At 38.8% G+C, this 17,225-nt stretch overlaps 1 protein-coding gene across 1 annotated transcript; it reads left to right on the forward strand.

Annotated features, from left to right (window-relative positions):
* Window positions 1-6,366: 6,366 nt before the first annotated feature.
* On the forward strand, window positions 6,367-16,032 carry scp2b (sterol carrier protein 2b). Its single transcript, XM_085265563.1, has 5 exons — window positions 6,367-6,529; window positions 8,468-8,558; window positions 13,314-13,443; window positions 13,670-13,749; window positions 15,374-16,032. The coding sequence occupies exons 1-5, from the start codon at window positions 6,507-6,509 to the stop codon at window positions 15,467-15,469; spliced, it is 420 nt and encodes a 139-aa protein (XP_085121689.1). The 5' UTR covers window positions 6,367-6,506; the 3' UTR covers window positions 15,470-16,032.
* Window positions 16,033-17,225: the final 1,193 nt, after the last annotated feature.

Below are 17,225 nucleotides of genomic sequence, written 5' to 3' on the forward strand. Positions count from 1 at the left end.
TATTCAGTTATATCAAATTTAAAGATTTATAACTTGGCTTATGCTGCAGTAAAATAACCTGAAATGAAATTAGTCCTGTTAAATAAGCTTTGATCTAAAAGACACTTGTATTGCATTTTATATTTGTTTTGATTTCAAAAAGCTTATTATTATGATAATGTCAACAAGATGAGAGTGAAACTCCCTTTTGCTTTAATGACAACAGCATTCAAGCTGCAAGCTTGTTTGCATACTTGGACTTGATTTGTTTTCACTACGTTCGTGAAAAATCTAAGGTTTTTGGTTGACTGCTTTTCACAAAGATATGAACTATTATCTCGGAGCATGTGAACAGTCAGAGTATCATCAGTCTTCAATCTAGGCTACCAAACCAGCTCGGCAGGCTTCACTATTTCCCAAACCATCTTTTACTCTGGGTTTAATACAGTGCTGTGTTATTCTTTCTTCATCTCCTCACACACCTGCAACTAAACATAGTTAAACATAATCTCTTATTTTAGATACTCATTCCATGATCATTCTTTTGTCTCCTTGAAGATTGAAGTTGATTTTACAGCTCTTTTTGTCCCTATCTGTGCTGACAAAGAACAACAAGTATAATGAAAGATAATATTTTAGCTTAACTTTCCAGACACTCGAGAAAATATTAATGGCAAAGAAGATTCCATTATCTTTCAAACAGGTGTTGGGTGGTTAACTCTTTCTGTCTTTCTTGATCATATTTGTTGAATTTAATAAATAATACGGTCCTCAGCCTGACAGGAATTAATCCTCACGCTCTGAAACAACAGTGAATACTATAAAGTTACAATTTGAAGGGGCTCACAACTGCAAAATATTACAGTTTTTCTCAGTTGCTTAAACACTATAACCAATCTTTTGAACCCAAATTTCAAAACCATAATGCCACTTTCCAAAAAGCACACCTATTTCCCTGAACTATAAACACTATGCCCCTGCTTTACCACATGAGTCAGATGTGGTGAACTGTTACTACAAAACTCTACAAACAAATCCCTACATTTGTCAGTGCTTACTCCATGTGGTCACTTAGAAAGCACTAGCAGTCAATAATATTAACTCACATCAGCACAGCTTTAGCTCAATTAGCACACAATTAGCCAAGTGGAAACACTAGGAGTCGAAATGTATCACACACCAATCAGAAACTTTGATGGATAGATAAAAGGGCCAAAGCCAGTTCATTCAAGTTTAAAACAATGGATCCAAAGACATGCAAGTTGAGGAGGAGGAGGAGGAACAGGAACAGGAACATAATTCGCCATCGGGCTATTGTAAATGTCCCTGGTCAGCGTGGAGGGAATATCACTCTGTGCGTAGCCATCAGCCAATGAGGGGTACTCCACTGCCATGCCATTCTAGGACCCTATAACACTTCTCCTTGCTCTTCTTGATGGTCTAAGACGACATATGTTACAGCTGAACTACAGGGAACCAGCACAGCCAGAGCAGCCTCGCTACGTTGTTGTTTGGGATAATATCAGCTTCCATCGCGCTGCTATGGTTCATGACTGGTAGATAGAGAAGTTGTTTTCGGCATGGTGGTGGAAGGTGTATGATTGAGAACCTTATGTCCGTGTTCACCTTCTCCAGGCCATGGAAGAGGCCTGCCTAGACATACCAGTAGATGCATGCCAGGGGTGGATCAGGCATGCAAGAGGAGTTTACCCCCGCTGCCTGGCCAGGGCCAATATAGCCTATGATGTGGATGAGATTCTCTGGCCTGACCCAGAACACACACAGGATGCTGACGTGGAATAATATTTTTGGTGTGTGTTGTACTGTATGGTACATGGATAAAAAATGTGCCACTGTATATACATTGGTTGTGTCTTTTGTGTTCATCATGTGAAAAGGTTTTTGAGGGGAAGAACCACAAGCAACATAACTTGCCAGTTTTGGGAATATTGTTTAACATTTATTGCACCAAAGTGTAAGACTATGTTGTTGTGTGTGTGTTTTTGAGGCCTTGTGTGTGCTGTCTGTGGGCAAAGTTTGGTTTTTCAGCAAAAGTTAATAGTTTTGGGTGCAGAGCTTCATTTTTTTTTTCAATATATTTTTATTGATTTTATAATTGAGCAGTATACAACAATCACCTTCAAAAGAACACAATAGAAGGTGGACGGCAAGTCAACAAGGTGGTAATACAGCATACATAAATGTTAAGATAGAGTATATTTCACTTAAGTTTATCCATCAGGCTAATGACTGGTTGCCAAATCTTATAAAACACACTCTCTCGGTTAGACAAGGTAAACCTGATTTTCTCCAGATGGAGTACATTTCCAAATTCTCTCAACCACATTTCGAAGGTAGGAGGTTTAGCAGACTTCCAGCAGAGAAGTATCAGCTTTCTAGCCACAATTGTGGTCATTGACACAACCTGCGTCTCTGTCTTGTCCCTTGCCCATCCCAGTTCACACACCCCGAACAATGCTGCAAAGGGGGTACATGGGACCTCCCTGCCAATGGCTTTGGTCAGAAAATCAAACAAATGATTCCAAAAGAGCTGTAGTTTTTGGCATTGAAAGAAAAGGTGAGATAAAGTTCCTCGACCACTCGAACACTTAACACAGAGGGCTGAAACGTTCTTATATATTTTTTCCACTTTAGTGGGAGAAAAATGCAACCTATACACAACCTTAAATTGGATCAAACAGTGTCTAGCATTTATAGAACTACAATATATATTCTTAATGCACTCTTGCCAAAGATCATCAGAAACATCCCAGAGCTTCATTTTGACCTGACAATACGATGTTTGGGAAATTGGGTGAGACATTATGGATTTGTGTTTACTGTTTTGGGAATACGAGGCATAGTTTCAAGAAATGTGTTTAAGCAATCAAGAAAAACTGTAAAAGGAAAAAAAGTAGATTAAATAATCAATTTGGTGGGTCCATAGAGTTAGTGGTTTACACCTTTGCCTGACATGCAAAGTCTCCCTGGTTGAAGGCTGGGAGGACACACAAATCCCTTGGAGATTGTGTCAGGAAGGGTACATGGTGTAAAAATCTACCAAATCAAATATGCGGCTCCATCTGCTGTAGTGACACCTTGTGAATAAGTGAGCAGCTAAAGGAAAGTTTTAGTTAAAGAAATAAAAATATTCAAGTTCATAGAATCTTTTTAACTATTAAGTTAAATTACCACAACTTTTTAGGTGATAATAATTAAGTCAGTCAAAAGTTGGAAAAGTTGGAATAATTATGGATAACTGGCTTCTAAAACAACTTTTTTTACATACTTCAAACAGCCATTCTGTCATGGTCTGGGTAGTTTTCCACTGCATCGGCTCCTCCCCTCTGGGTGGAGTCTTTGTTGTTCCTCACCTGATGGCAATCACACCAGCAGCATTTATGACCTGCGCACACAACTAGTCTTCGCCAGATTATCTGCCAACTTTAGTCCGTTCTCGGCCTCATGGCTGTTCCTTGGTGTATCATTGTGTCTACTTGCCTTAGTTCTCTGTTTTCTCGTCAGCATCTGGAACCCACCTACCAATCCTCATCCGTACAAGCTCTCCTGGATTCTGGTATGCAGCTGCCAGTAACCTCTCCCTTTTCAAACTGCCAGTCTCTCCTGCCTGCCTCCCTGCATTGCACGTAGTACCCACCTGGACCTTTGTCTCCTGCCTCCCCCCTCCAAGCAACCTCCACCTGCAAGCACTGCCCTGGCCAGCCACAGTTTCCCCTGCCCAGTCGCTGCACCCAGTTGTCCCTGCAATCTAGTCATAGTTTTGTTATGGCCATAGTTTCTCTTGCCTCAGATGTCTAGTTTACGTTCCTTAATGCTAGTCTGAGTTTTCTGTTAGCTTCCAAGCGTTGTGAATAAAGACTTTTGTTACACCGCACTTCAAACCTCTGGTTTTGAAACTGCACTTGAGTCCATCCCATTTCCATGGGCCACTGTGCCATGACACATTCAGTATTACCTTTAAAATACATTGTATTAGGTAAAGATCAGCATTTAGTATCTGTAAAATATTTGGTGGTTTTTTTGCACCTTCTATTAGAAAAAGCCTGCATTCGTACCATCTATATAACTGATGTTATATTTTAGGTAGAAGTCATCAGGACTTTATGCATCACTACATAACTTGAAATACAAGTACACACAACAAGCACAGCAAAAGGAAGGCAAATAGGAAAACGATTTTAAGAAAAACCATGAGGAATGTTCTCTTTTCCAATTAATTATTTCCTACTCAGGGGATTTTATGGGTAACTAATTTCTCAGTGTTAGTGAGACAAAGTTTTCAGTACATTCATGAATCTCTATTCAAAAATATATAAATGGTGTGTGGAGAAAAGCAAAGGTTTGATGATTTATTAATTTTCAGGACTCGTTTACCTTTAACAATTTTGCCTCAAACGATTCTTGTGGCTCTGTTGTTTTCAATCCTGATAATGTGGTGCATTAAGAAAGTAAAAAGAAGTAATAAGAACTTTGCCCACACAAGAGGGTAAAACCATGGCATTATGCGACCTTTGGACCAGTAGAGTGCAGTGTTTTCCTGTTCAGTGATTTTGTGGTTGGAGCTCAACCTCCGCTACACACATCAGCTGCAGAAAAAAACACAGCTCGCTGAAGTGTACCAGCAGCATCGGCTGGCTTCCCATGGCGCTGAGCCCGTATTTGTGATAAGTGAGGGAGTGATCAAGCCAGCATGAGTTAGATGGTTGGCCGTGAGCCCTCTGCTGCTATCTGAAGCCCACCCAGCCAGGCACCCGGCCTCCCTATGTGCTTCTCTACAAAAGCAGACAGGGTTATAGTTCACTGGGTCTCCATTAGACTGATGAGATTTTCAGATGTTTGCCTCATTCTGCTCTGCCTCACTACAGAGCCTACAGCAAAATATATAACATATATATTGCTAATTGTCTGACATCCAGCAGTCATCAAGCACCATATAAATAAGTCAGATCTGAAACTGCCTACCTGACCCCAGCTCAACGGATTTTATTTGTACAATAACTTTAGTATATTTGTAATGTAATAAGCTATGTATGTATATATCTATATCTATCTATATATATATATATATATATATATATATATATATATATATATATATATATATATATATATATATATTCTGTTTCTGTGCGAGTTAAAGATGCTCTTGATAGGAAAATATTGGGTCTGCTTTTGCACAAAACCTATGCTGTGAAATAACAGAAACATTTCCACTCAAATCCTTTTGAAGGGGTCTTTTAAACTGTAAAGCAACCACTGAAAATACTTTTTTAAATTAATGCAAATGTTTCATCACCAATAATAACAGGCTAACAGGTTAAACTAAGAAGATAATAATGACATAAAAGAGCTTCAGCAGAAACATTAATTGACATTAATGAATCTGTAATTATGTATATGATTACACACAACACGTTTATGTATGTACTTTCAGTATATGTCCCACAAAAGAAAATTAGTTTAGCAGCAGGGGCAACAAGGACGACAGACACATACCCAGTGAGTGCACAACAATAAAATAAAGTCCCAATAAATAAAAATAAAAACAATAAAATGAGAATAAAAGCAACAACAGTAAAAAGCCACAAAATGGCTATTTGCCATTAAGAAGACAGGTTGCAGTACGAATAAAAGAAACCTGGAGTCTTTTGGTCCTACTGATATCCCTACTCTAAAATGACAGCCAGAGGGCAAAGAGTCAAACTCACTGCGGAGTGGGTAGTTCAAACAATGAATAATAGAAGGAACCTCCCTCAGTACATGCTTGTTATAAAAAGTCAAAAGCCTGTCTTGCCAATCACCTGAGATTTTGCTGGCAATTTTTGCCAGAAGTCCTAACAAACTCTTGTTTTTCAGAATCATATTACCAAATCAAGCAACAATGCAAAAGGATAAAACAGATTCAATAAAACTTCAGTAAAACAAAGACAGTAAAGACAACAGAGTATAAATAATACGCACTTAATCACTTTGCAAAACATTCATTTGAACATAAATGTGTAAACTCTTGTGCTCTGGCGTTTCTTTCAGTATGAAAATAATTGTCAACCTATTTTTTTTTTACACTAAATGTATTTTATCTTTAAATAATCTTATTTTCTGTGGGTCCCTGTACCTGGTCATACAAAGGTACAGAGCCTGAATTACTGATTAATAACGCCTGCTTTTATATACGGTTATATTTAAATAGCTGGTATGAATAAATTTAGTGGATCAGGTTACTAATTGTAAAAAAAAAAATCTCTGTAATTTAACCCTACGGATCTGTTTAAGAAAATTATCTGAACAAGCACATGTAAACTAGATGTTACTAAGTGAATCCATAGGACAGTCAGCTAATCTGGTTTATCTGACATCGACAGGTCGAGTCTGAATATCCGGGAAAGTGCAAGAAACGAGGAAGTGCAGCCGTTAAGCTAATAGCAGGTGAAGTGCAAGCAACATCACTCCTTCTGCTGCTTCCACACATACCGAGGAGCTGTTTGTTCACCTACACTCACAGCAAAATGCCCGAATTACAGAGACCGAGGTGAGAAAAGCACAGCTTGCACTGTTTAACTACGGCACGTTTCTGAGCTCACCGTTTGCTGTCCTGGTTAGCTGAAAAACAGGTTAAATGTCAAATATTGCAACAACGTTAGCTCTTTTGGTTTTTTCATACAAGATTCCGGTTGGCATGTTAAATATCTCAGCTGCTGAGGAGCTGTTTGAGGGTCATCACACGGTGGCATCCCTGCTTGTTCTTTGTGTAAATGTCAAGCTGGATGTCATGTGGAGTTGCTGCCTGAATCCTGACTAACAGGTTAGACAGAGGTGTCACATATGCGGCCCTGGCTCTGGGCTCTGGTCCTGTAGGTAATTTTTAGGTATCTCAGGTTGTTCATTATTTGTTTTTGTAAATGGATGGTTCACAACGGGAGAGTTTTTAGGATGTACTTGTCTTTCCTTGCATAAAAAAGAAAACTACATTATTATCTATTAAATTAGGCTGCACACTGGCCATTAATTAAAGTGAGTTTGACACTCCTACATTAGATTTGTATAAAAATGTGATAATTTATTTATAAGGCATGCTTGAAAATCCATCTTACAAAATGCCTCCAGAGGCAACAAAATACCAGATACCAAAAATTCGCTAGCATGCTCTACCAAAATAGTGCTTTGTTGTGTATCTGACAGACGAAAGCTAAACCAGTTCCACACCACTGAAGTTGCAGCATTTTTACAAACCAATTCTGGTTCATCTGTTTCATTCAACGATCCGCTTTCGCCCTTCTCATTCTCCGTCGCCGCCATGCTTTTTCCACCATGTATGAAAACAAAAGGCACTGTGCATGCGCGTTTTACCCATATTCTATCGCGATATTTCATTTTCTTATCGTTGCCCAACATTATACCGGTATTACCGTGAATGGTATGATATGGCCCAGCCCTAGTTGGTGCTATGTGGCAGGCAGACGTTGGCACTCTCGACCTATGTTGGAGAGTGAAGGAAACAGGCAGCATCTTGAGGGCACATCAATGGGGAATTTTGCTGATAATGATGGATAGAATAAACCATGAGGAACTATGAGGAAGGTACCCTGCGATCAACAAGTCCTGAACAAAAATTTGTCGCAGAGTGAACACTGAACTGTTTAATCAGTGTTTTAGTAAACATGTACCATGGCATTAATGAGCCATTGATAAAGCTCTATCGTTGTGTTTAAAGTTGCCAACCTGTGACACGGTGTTTATTGACTATTCTTTATGTCCTGGAGTTTTGTGTGTCTCAGTTATTTTTACATCAGGGCTTCAAAATAGCTGCACAATTAAATACACAGTGGTGTTTTCAAGTAGGGCTGTGTCGTATCATATCATCTGTGATAATACCAGTGTAAAATTTTACGTGATATATAAAAGTGTTACATTGGAATGTTATTGTTATTGGGGTGCCACATGTTTAATGCCCCTATCGCTCACAACAGTGAGACAAGCCCATACGTTTCTGACAGTTAGAGTCAGAAATGGAGTTACCTGAACAACCTCCAACCAACAACAGTGCTATGCAAAGTATGCAAGATAACTGTTCCTGCTAAATGTGGAACTAACAAATATGTTTTACAAGTTGGGGCAACAACACTAGCAGCTGGTGATTTGCCACCCAAATGTAAACAAATGATCCAACCAAGCATCGCTGGAACACTGACTAGTTACACTTCATACGGTAGGAAGAGCAAACGGTGGTTGGAAATCCACGGTTGCTCGGTGGAAAAGCGAATCTTTAAGCAGCGGGTTAAAAAGCTCAACTCAGAATACATGTGCCCAGGTGGAAAATGTTTGTCAGTTTTAGTATGCGATAGTAGTGTCCAAACTACTGAAGAGTTACAAGTTTAAGTTACTTTAGGTACTTTAGGCAGTGTTTTCATTCTTTTCTTTTTATCTCTAACGTCACCTTCCTATTCTTATTTGTCTTCATCATCTGAAGGATTCAAGCTATTGACACTAGCGCAAGTGATGGACTGGAGGGGTTCAAGGCGCATGCTGTGTTCCAGGAAATTGACAAGAAACTGCAGGAGGTATTTATGTTACCTACATGAATGGGACTTGATATGCGCATTTCCAGCTCCATAGTTTTATTCGTAGACTTTTGCTCCTTTGATTAATATTTTCCATGCCTTTTCAGTGAAAATAAATAAATAAGTATGTATAATAAAAAACACATTAGGTCTTTTAATAATATGTATTATGATTTGGTCTTTGCTTAAAAAACGAAACACAATAATTTTGTAAAAGATTTTAATAAATACTTGAATCCACCTATCCAAGCATTTACAGTTCTCCTAGGCTTGTGTTCATATAGCTACACAGGCTTTTAGCCTTATGGTGGCACATCAGGATCCGTTCCCAAACTATCATTTTATAACACAAAAAAATAATATCAAGCTTATGGTGACTCAATCAGACAAATGGTTTCCATCAAAACTCTGTTTTTAAGCAGTTACCTTTAGTTGACCTCAATCATACAGATTCATCTCAAGCTCGCCAGCAGTGCTCTCTACATAATGAGTGGGATTTGTCATCAATGAGGAAATGGCAGCAAAGTTTAGTGTAATATCTCTGAAAACTGATCAGACAAACAGACTTGAGTTTTTAGCTTGGGAGCTTATCTTTATCTTATCAGAGGGAATTTGTTCTACTTTTGTATTTTCATATTAGTTCAATGTTTTTCTTTCTTTTTTTTGTTTCTACTCAAATCCAAGTTTTGGGCAGATTAAGGATGAACTAGGTTATGTAATACTTTTGTCGCTGACCTGTGTTGGGCTGCAGAGTGTACTCCACAAACACCTGAGTAAACGGTGCACCCGGCAGATTTAAGGCTGTTTACATTTTGTTTCCCACCAAAACCCGTCGTGTGTCTTCTACGCCCCAGAAATGTTGACTGCATTGGCTTATCTGAAAAGCTGTTTCCTTTCATATTTTATTTGCATTATTTCCATTTATGTTTTTATTGCTAGCTGTATCAGTTTGATGATTAATTGCTGCTTTCCTTGGCACCTTAATGCCACAAAACACAGAAAATGGGGAAGCTCTTTCAGGCCCCAAGTCTGTAGCTCACAGACTAATCATACTGCAGGAGCATGCGACCATGCTGCTTCAGTTCAAAGCAGATTTAATAATACAAAAACAATTATAGGAGGCCAAAACAAACAAAAGAAGAAGGCCTTGAACCAAACCACAGAGTGAGTTATCAAATTTAGGCTTCTTCTTTAAGACTGAAGCCAGTCACCTAATGCCCATGCACTAGAAAACTATAAAAACACTTATAAAAGACTAAAGTCTAGAACCCTTTCACATCTAAAGATGATGTGAAAGACTTATTTTTAGCAACAACTGGAATCTTGAAGATCTCTGTTTACATTACTTCAACTAGATTACCTTTCAGATAATTTCCTGTCATGTTACAGCTGGAAATTTACAAGAACAGCTGTTGAATAAAAGGGTTTTTGGCAATAACTGTGTGTGCAATAAAAAACAGCCCAAAAGAAAAAAATGTCAGAATGTGGACACAATGTTGTGTGGGGGGGGGAAAAATGAAAACGATCTGTTGGCTATTGAAAGTGTTTATGTGATTTAATGTTAAACTTTGCATGAGCCAAGAAGGGAAAACGTTTATGGATTATGATTAATACTTGGTTTTTGTTGGAATGTCAGGAATGAGGGAAGAAATGACAAAAAATGACAAAATGAAAATTGCCTGTGAAACTTAAATTGTTGAAAAGCTGTTTGCTTTGAGACTGACAGCTCTATTGAAAGCAAAAACTGAAAATGGGGCAGCAGGTAATTACCGAAACAACTAATTAATAATAAAGAACTACTGAAAAACACAGCCAATCAACACTAAGAAAGCAGGACGAGAGGAAGGTAGTTGGCTAATGAAGAATAATTATCAAACATACCCAGTGATTAAAAGCAAAACTCCACAACAATAATACTAATGATAAAAACTCTACAGGATGCTTTCTCATTTAAAGCACTTTTATTGTGTTCTCTTACATGTGTATACCTCTGGGCGTTCACATTTAGCAAACATAGTTTATTTTAACATTTGAGCATCTTTATGAGCTAAACAAGAAGAGAATCACCTGCCAAAAACTGAGAGGTACCACACGAAGCTACAAATATCTCTGTCATAGTTTTACGTTAATCAGAACACACGAAGTCTTATTTTTTATATGTTCATTAGATGACCGATGTTAGAATCCAGACACTATTATTTTATTTCCTACAAAGGCATTAATTAAATTAAATTCAATTAAAGATAATGATGGGCATAAGAATTAAGAAATGAAAGGGTGCCCCTTAGGGCTGTGCGATATGACCAAAATCTCATATCCCGATATAAGACATCTATCGTCCCGATAACGATATAAATCACAAAAATGTAACATTTTCTGTAAATTCTGTGAATCTCGGGCAGCTCGACTTGTGTGAAGTGTTTCCAGCTAGGCGTCGTGTACCTGGAGTCGAGTGTTTTAACTCAGCGGTCCTCAACCCCCGGGCCTCGGACCGGTACCGGTCCGTGAGTCGTTTGGTACCGGGCCGCGAGAGTTGAGGCTCAGGTGTGAAATGTATGGTTTTCAGGGTTTTTATCGGTTTTCAGCATTATTTTGTTATCGTTTTTATCGTTAACTCTGCTTTCCTGGGTCTTTTCACGTGTGTTATGAATAAATCTTATTTTTTTCGGTACCGGTACTAGTTTTATTTTGTTGTATTTATCCGCGACACCTTAAAGGCCGGTCCGTGAAAATATTGTCGGGCATAAATCGGTCCGTGGCGCAAAAAAGGTTGGGGACCGCTGTTTTAACTGATGCATGAAACTATATATTTTTAGATATAAGTTGTAACTGCCGCCGTTTTCTTTGTGAGTATTTAATACACGGCGTGCTGCGGGGAAAAGCCTGTTCTAATGTTTGAGTCTAAGGTTTATTTTTTTAGCACCTGACGGCTCTTTTTTTTGCTTCTCATCTGTCAGTACTCTGCATACTATTTCATGTGATTCAGTTTATTTTGAAAAGTCTCAACAGGATCTTGAGCTTTATTGTGAAAGATTTATGTGGAAAATAAACAAGCGGACATGCGATGGTTTTACCATCGTTGTTGCTAACGACAAGGCATAAAAACAGTCGCTTGTCCGTAGTGTGGTTATATTAAATATAAGAGACAGAGAGAACTGTAAGAAATGAATATAGCCACTACAGTGTCCATCAAAACGATGAAAAAATATTGCCGTAAACAGTTTATTTTGTGACACCACGAAACAAACGATAGCGTAAAATGAAACGATAGACGTTTTTATATCGTCATCCGATATATATCGTTATATCGAACAGCCCTAGTGCCCCTGTGCATTTACTCCTCACATTTCTTCCGCTGATGGCCAGCAGGGCACAGCAACTCTAGTTGCCAAAAGAACCTGGATAACAGAGGTTTTTGAGAAACTAACCTTTCTTCTCAGTTGATTCATAGCCATTAAATGGCTTTCCTTACCAATTTTATGGTCTTAGTTACTAGTTTATGTCCTTAATTAATGCTCATTTTGTAAAGTATGGCCTTATTTAGTGTAAAAAAAAAAAAAGATTTAAGCAGGATATCCTTTAAGTTATGGCTACATTTTAATTGACAAAGCTCTACCATACAAGGGTGCCTGGGGTGTCTGCTCCACCCATGGTGGATCATGCTTTATGAAAAACATGATAGGACTTTACAAAGTCCAACTTTTTTACACATGCATGCACACAAACACACATCCGCTCAAAAGGTTTGCTGCTCGTGATCAAATACTTTATTTACAATACCTAACTTTGCTCATTATGTTGCTTTTAGTTGTGAATGAACTGTAAGCAGATATTATATATGAAATTAGCTGATTTCTCTTTAGAGAGTGGCAGCAGCAAACAGGACAGCAGGCAGGATGACGAGTTTATGAAAAAGTTGCAATGGGCTTGGACTCATCCAAGGTTAAGAACCACTGCGTTGTAGAATCAGAACTTTGCTTTAGAACTAAATTTAATGGATTATCCATCTCCATTAAAAAAAGGATGGTTTTCTTGAATGGTAATTGGTGACAATGATTCATCTAACTCAGGGGTGTCGAACTCCAGGCTTTAGGGGCCGGTGTCCTGCATGTTTTAGATCTCACCCTGGGTTAACACACCTGAATCAAATGATTAGTTCATTTTCAGGCCTCTGGAGAACTTCAAGACATGTTGAGGAGGTCATTTAGCCATTTAAATCAGCTGTGTTGGATCAAGGACACATCTAAAACCTGCAGGACACCGGCCCTCGAGCCTGGAGTTCGACACCCCTGATCTGTTTCAAAATTGTATAAATATTCAAAATGTTTAATTTCAAATAAAGCCTCATAGTCTTTATCATTTTATAGATTTTCAGTTCCTGTGCACATTTAGCTCAAATGTAAATGTAGCCCACTCTCTTGGCTGCACCTACAGTTACCAAATCCTGAACTGGAGTTGGGCAGATTTTCCACTGGTTTTTTTTTTTTTCCCTTCACTATCTGAATATTTTCAGTAGTTTTTCTGCCATTACCTGAAACTCTAAAGAAAATAACACATGGCTTGTCAGGCTGAGCATAAGATGAGTGAATGTAGGCAGTAAAACATGTTCTTTTAAAAACTGACAACTTTATGTGGAACATTTTGTTACTGCACTGAATTTGCAAAACTTGTGAAATATTTTTGATATATTTTTCCTTCAGTCACATGTAGTGGAAACTGTTTTTGGTTTAAGGTATGTGAAATGTCTTTGTACAGGATGGGGAGCAGTTTGTGAAAAAGATTGGTGGAGTGTTTGCCTTCAAAGTAAAGGACGGCCCAAGTGGAAAGGAGGCAACTTGGTTTGTGGACGTGAAAAACGGCAAAGGCTGCGTTCACAATGATACTGGTGAGAAAGCTGAGCGGCTGTGTGAGCATGATTTAAAGTCTTCCAGTCTTCTTGTATCCAATATAATGGATTCACGAATGACCCCTCGGTCCCATTTTCGGTGTTAAAATATCTCTGTCTCTTGAGGGTTAAACTGCTCCCATTCTTTTCAGTCAGTGAGCAAAAACCTCTGAGCTGTAACATGTTTTTTTAAACTTAGCTCGGTTTCTGTGTCTCTGCCCTGCAGATAAGGAAGCCGATTGCACCATTTCTATGTCAGACGCAGACTTGTTGGCCTTGATGACTGGGAAAATGAACCCACAAACTGTGAGTATTCAGTGTTGGTACGGCCTGGAGGCTAAACTGTGAAGTGCTATAAGTGCTGTCCATTTACCATTTTCCCTTCGGTCTGTTGATACTGCAGCTGAAGTTGATTCAGTGAACTCTTTTCTTTCCATAAAGTACCAAAAAAACCCAACCAAACAAAAACATCTTAGTCTCCTTAAATGTGCCAGTTGACTAGCTGACAGCGATCTTGAGCCATTTCAGTCAAAAAACCTTAAACTAAAGACATTTCCGGTACTATTTTATTTAATTTTGCACAAGCATGCAGTATTTGTTTTTCTCAAGTCTCATTTTTTGTTTTGGCTAATAAAAGTGTAACACTTACTAATAACTGATTTAGAAACATATTGAATGATTTGTGTGAGAAGGAAAGGCACTATCATATACTCTTTTAGATTTCTGTATAGGCGTTAGTTGATAAGTCTGACATGGTGTTACCATGTTTATGTATCCACTTATGTCCCTCTGCCATGAGTTCTCCAGTTGGCTGGCAAGGTCCTACATTACCCACAAATACTTAGGATGTCTAGTGTGAGCTTCCCACAGCTTTCCAAAAAACATTTTTACAACATTCATTTTATATGTTTTTCAGCCTGACTTAAAGTAAACAGCTATTAGCCACCTGGAACGGACATTTCTGCTGAGCTGCCAACTGAGAAAAAAAGTTTTTCCTCCAAGGAGTCGAACCCGCTGTTGCCAGTCTTGGAAAAAGTCCGTTTGTTCATAGATGAGCTTAATTTCAGCTGTGGAACTGTGAATGAGGAGTTTGCTGTTTTGATAAACATTGTTGTCCTGGAGATTGTCTCACACCTTCGAAAAAATTAACTGGAAAAAAAGACCAAGACCAGCTGGACCAAAGCTCTGCATGTTCTCAGTCATTTGAGTTGCTGGATGTCTTGTTAGCTGTGGCCTCTCCAGCACGGCCACAGAGCTGTGCACGGCCTCAGCATGTGAAAAAACCAACGTGCCCACAAGTACATGATTCTAACCCTGCTTTGGATAACAGATAGCAGAGAAGCCACAACAAGGCCTGAGAAAAGGAAGATTAGAGGGACAGAGAGGGAGAGATGCATTCCTACAGATTACCAAAAGGAGTGTTGCACAGCTTTAATAATTTAATACGTTTTCTATTGATCACAAAAGGATAGCAATGCAGGCTCCAGCAGTGTGTTTTCCACAGATTAGATCCCCAGTTATTTGGATACCTGCATTGTTTTTTGGTTTTTTTTGAACAAATAAAAAACCCTCAGTTTCCCCATTTCTGCTGTAAACTTACATGAATGACTTATTTTTATTTCCTTGAGAAAATATTTATCTCTAAAATGGTCACGTTTTTACATCACTTGCCTGATTTTTACCTTCTCACATCACAAATATTCATTTCTCCTTCATACGCCTGTGTGCTCTGGAGTTTCCTGACCTTTCATAAGCTGTTGTTGCCGTTGTCCCACTTTTTCTCGGGTTGAGTTAATCTCTCATGGTAACTCTTTAAAGCCAGCAGCATGTATTTCTCTCCTACACTGAATGAACCATGCTTCTGATTCCCAACCATCTGATGCTTTTATATTACAGTGTATTACACTCTCGCTCTCGCTCTGATTCACAGGCATTTTTCCAGGGCAAGCTGAAGATCACAGGAAACATGGGTCTGGCTATGAAGCTACAAAACCTGCAGCTGCAGCCGGGCAAAGCCAAGCTGTAGACGAGATGCTGGAAAGAGAACAGAGATAAACCACGAGGAATTCAACCGCAAGCCTGGTTTCAGATAAATGTTAAAAATTCTCATCACTGGACTAAAACACTCTTCCTTTTAGTGACCTCACTGACCAAACACTGGGATTAGTAAGCAGACAGGCCAATCTAACTGGAGAACGACATAGATGGAGAGATAATTATTTCTCTAATTTAGTCCCTGCCTGCAGCGATACTGTTAGTCCAACGTAGTAGAGACAGGTACCTCCCTACTTTGTGATACTAATTCAGTTCTTGTCCAATTTTTCTGTAATCTTCCCTGCTAATGAAATCTTTCAGTGTAATATGTCTAGAAATGTTTGAAGAGTAGAGCAGATTGGTGTATTATTCTTCATAATAATGGATTGAACAGTCAAAGTGCCTCCTCATCTCAGATTATGGTTTCTAGGCAGAAATGTAGTATTTTTTTTTTAAGTCTGCCTAACTAATACTAATACAAAATACATATTCTGCTCTTCTCTTATTGTATGAATCTCTAAAATATTTCTACAGAATAAACGTGTCTTTCCTGGGGATCGTGATTTTCATTTTTCACGGTCTGGGTGTATTTGGCGCATGATTCCTGCAAGTAACTCGAGGTCTCTTTAAATTTTGCTGATAAAAAAAGCACAGAGCAACTTGGAATATAAAACAAGACTGAATGAACAACATGATGTTCCTTCTTTTATGTTCAAATGGGAATGTTGAGTTTCTGGATGTTAAAATGGAAACAGTGGCCATGCTCCAGTGTTTCTGCAGTGAAAAGAGGCTGACGTTAAAGTCTCCTGACACAGTTTCGGGGTGCTATCTGAGGTTATATCAGTGTGACTGTGCAAAATAATGTCCCACTGTTACACGGTACTTTGATGTCAATGTCGGTCGTGTGCCCTTTGAAGGGCCCTGTACTTTTCCAGTGCTGCAGCAACCCGGTTCCAGACTGCCACGCTGTATTTTTTCCTTTGTAGATGGATGAGCGTGGCTGAAAGACAAATCTGTTAACTAGCTCTGACCCAGATTCCACTGCAGCTTTGGCTTGGCTCGTGTAGTTTTCAGGTCTTACTCTGCAGTCACACTGGGGTTATTTCATTGGTCAGTAATGATTGCTTTTAGAGAATGTCGTTTCTTCTGTTGTGTTACAGTGAAGAAATTGAGACATTTTAGACTATTTGCAAACATTTATGTAAATTAAAGGCCTAATTAATGTGAATAAAATGATAAAGAAAATTCTTGCTAAAAGAAGAGAGGAAAGTTACGACGCACTTTACCAGCTTACAAAGAAAGGTGATGGAACCTGGCACGAAAAGCACTGCTCAGACTGTAAGAACAGTTTGTTGTGGCTCTGCTCCAAGTTTGACAATGTAGCCTTAGTGAATTCACTGTCATGTGATCACGTCTTTACAGCAAAACCTGCAGTAGTCTTTATAGAAATCGTGCACTTAGTATTTACTTTGAGCTGTGGTAGTAAATGGCACAGTGGTTGGCATCATCACCTCACATGGTGCAAAAACACCCTGGATTACAATCCACTAGCCGGTGTTGGCCTTTCTCTGTGGAATTTGCATGGGTTCTGTCCAGGTACTCTGACTTCTGGCTCCCACAGTCCAAAGACATGCTTGTTAGCCCTATAGCAGAGAATGGATGGATATATATCAAGAAGGGAGGCTCTTATCAAACATGTCATTCAGGTGGCAACCCAGAGGAAAAAACTGAGCAAAGTCAATTATGAC

This window comes from Mchenga conophoros, linkage group LG23 (genome assembly GCF_057382185.1).
Source record: "Mchenga conophoros isolate Kocher_MC1m ecotype Shallow Benthic linkage group LG23, M_conophoros_male_GT1.1, whole genome shotgun sequence".
Classification (NCBI taxonomy): Eukaryota; Metazoa; Chordata; class Actinopteri; order Cichliformes; family Cichlidae; genus Mchenga; species Mchenga conophoros.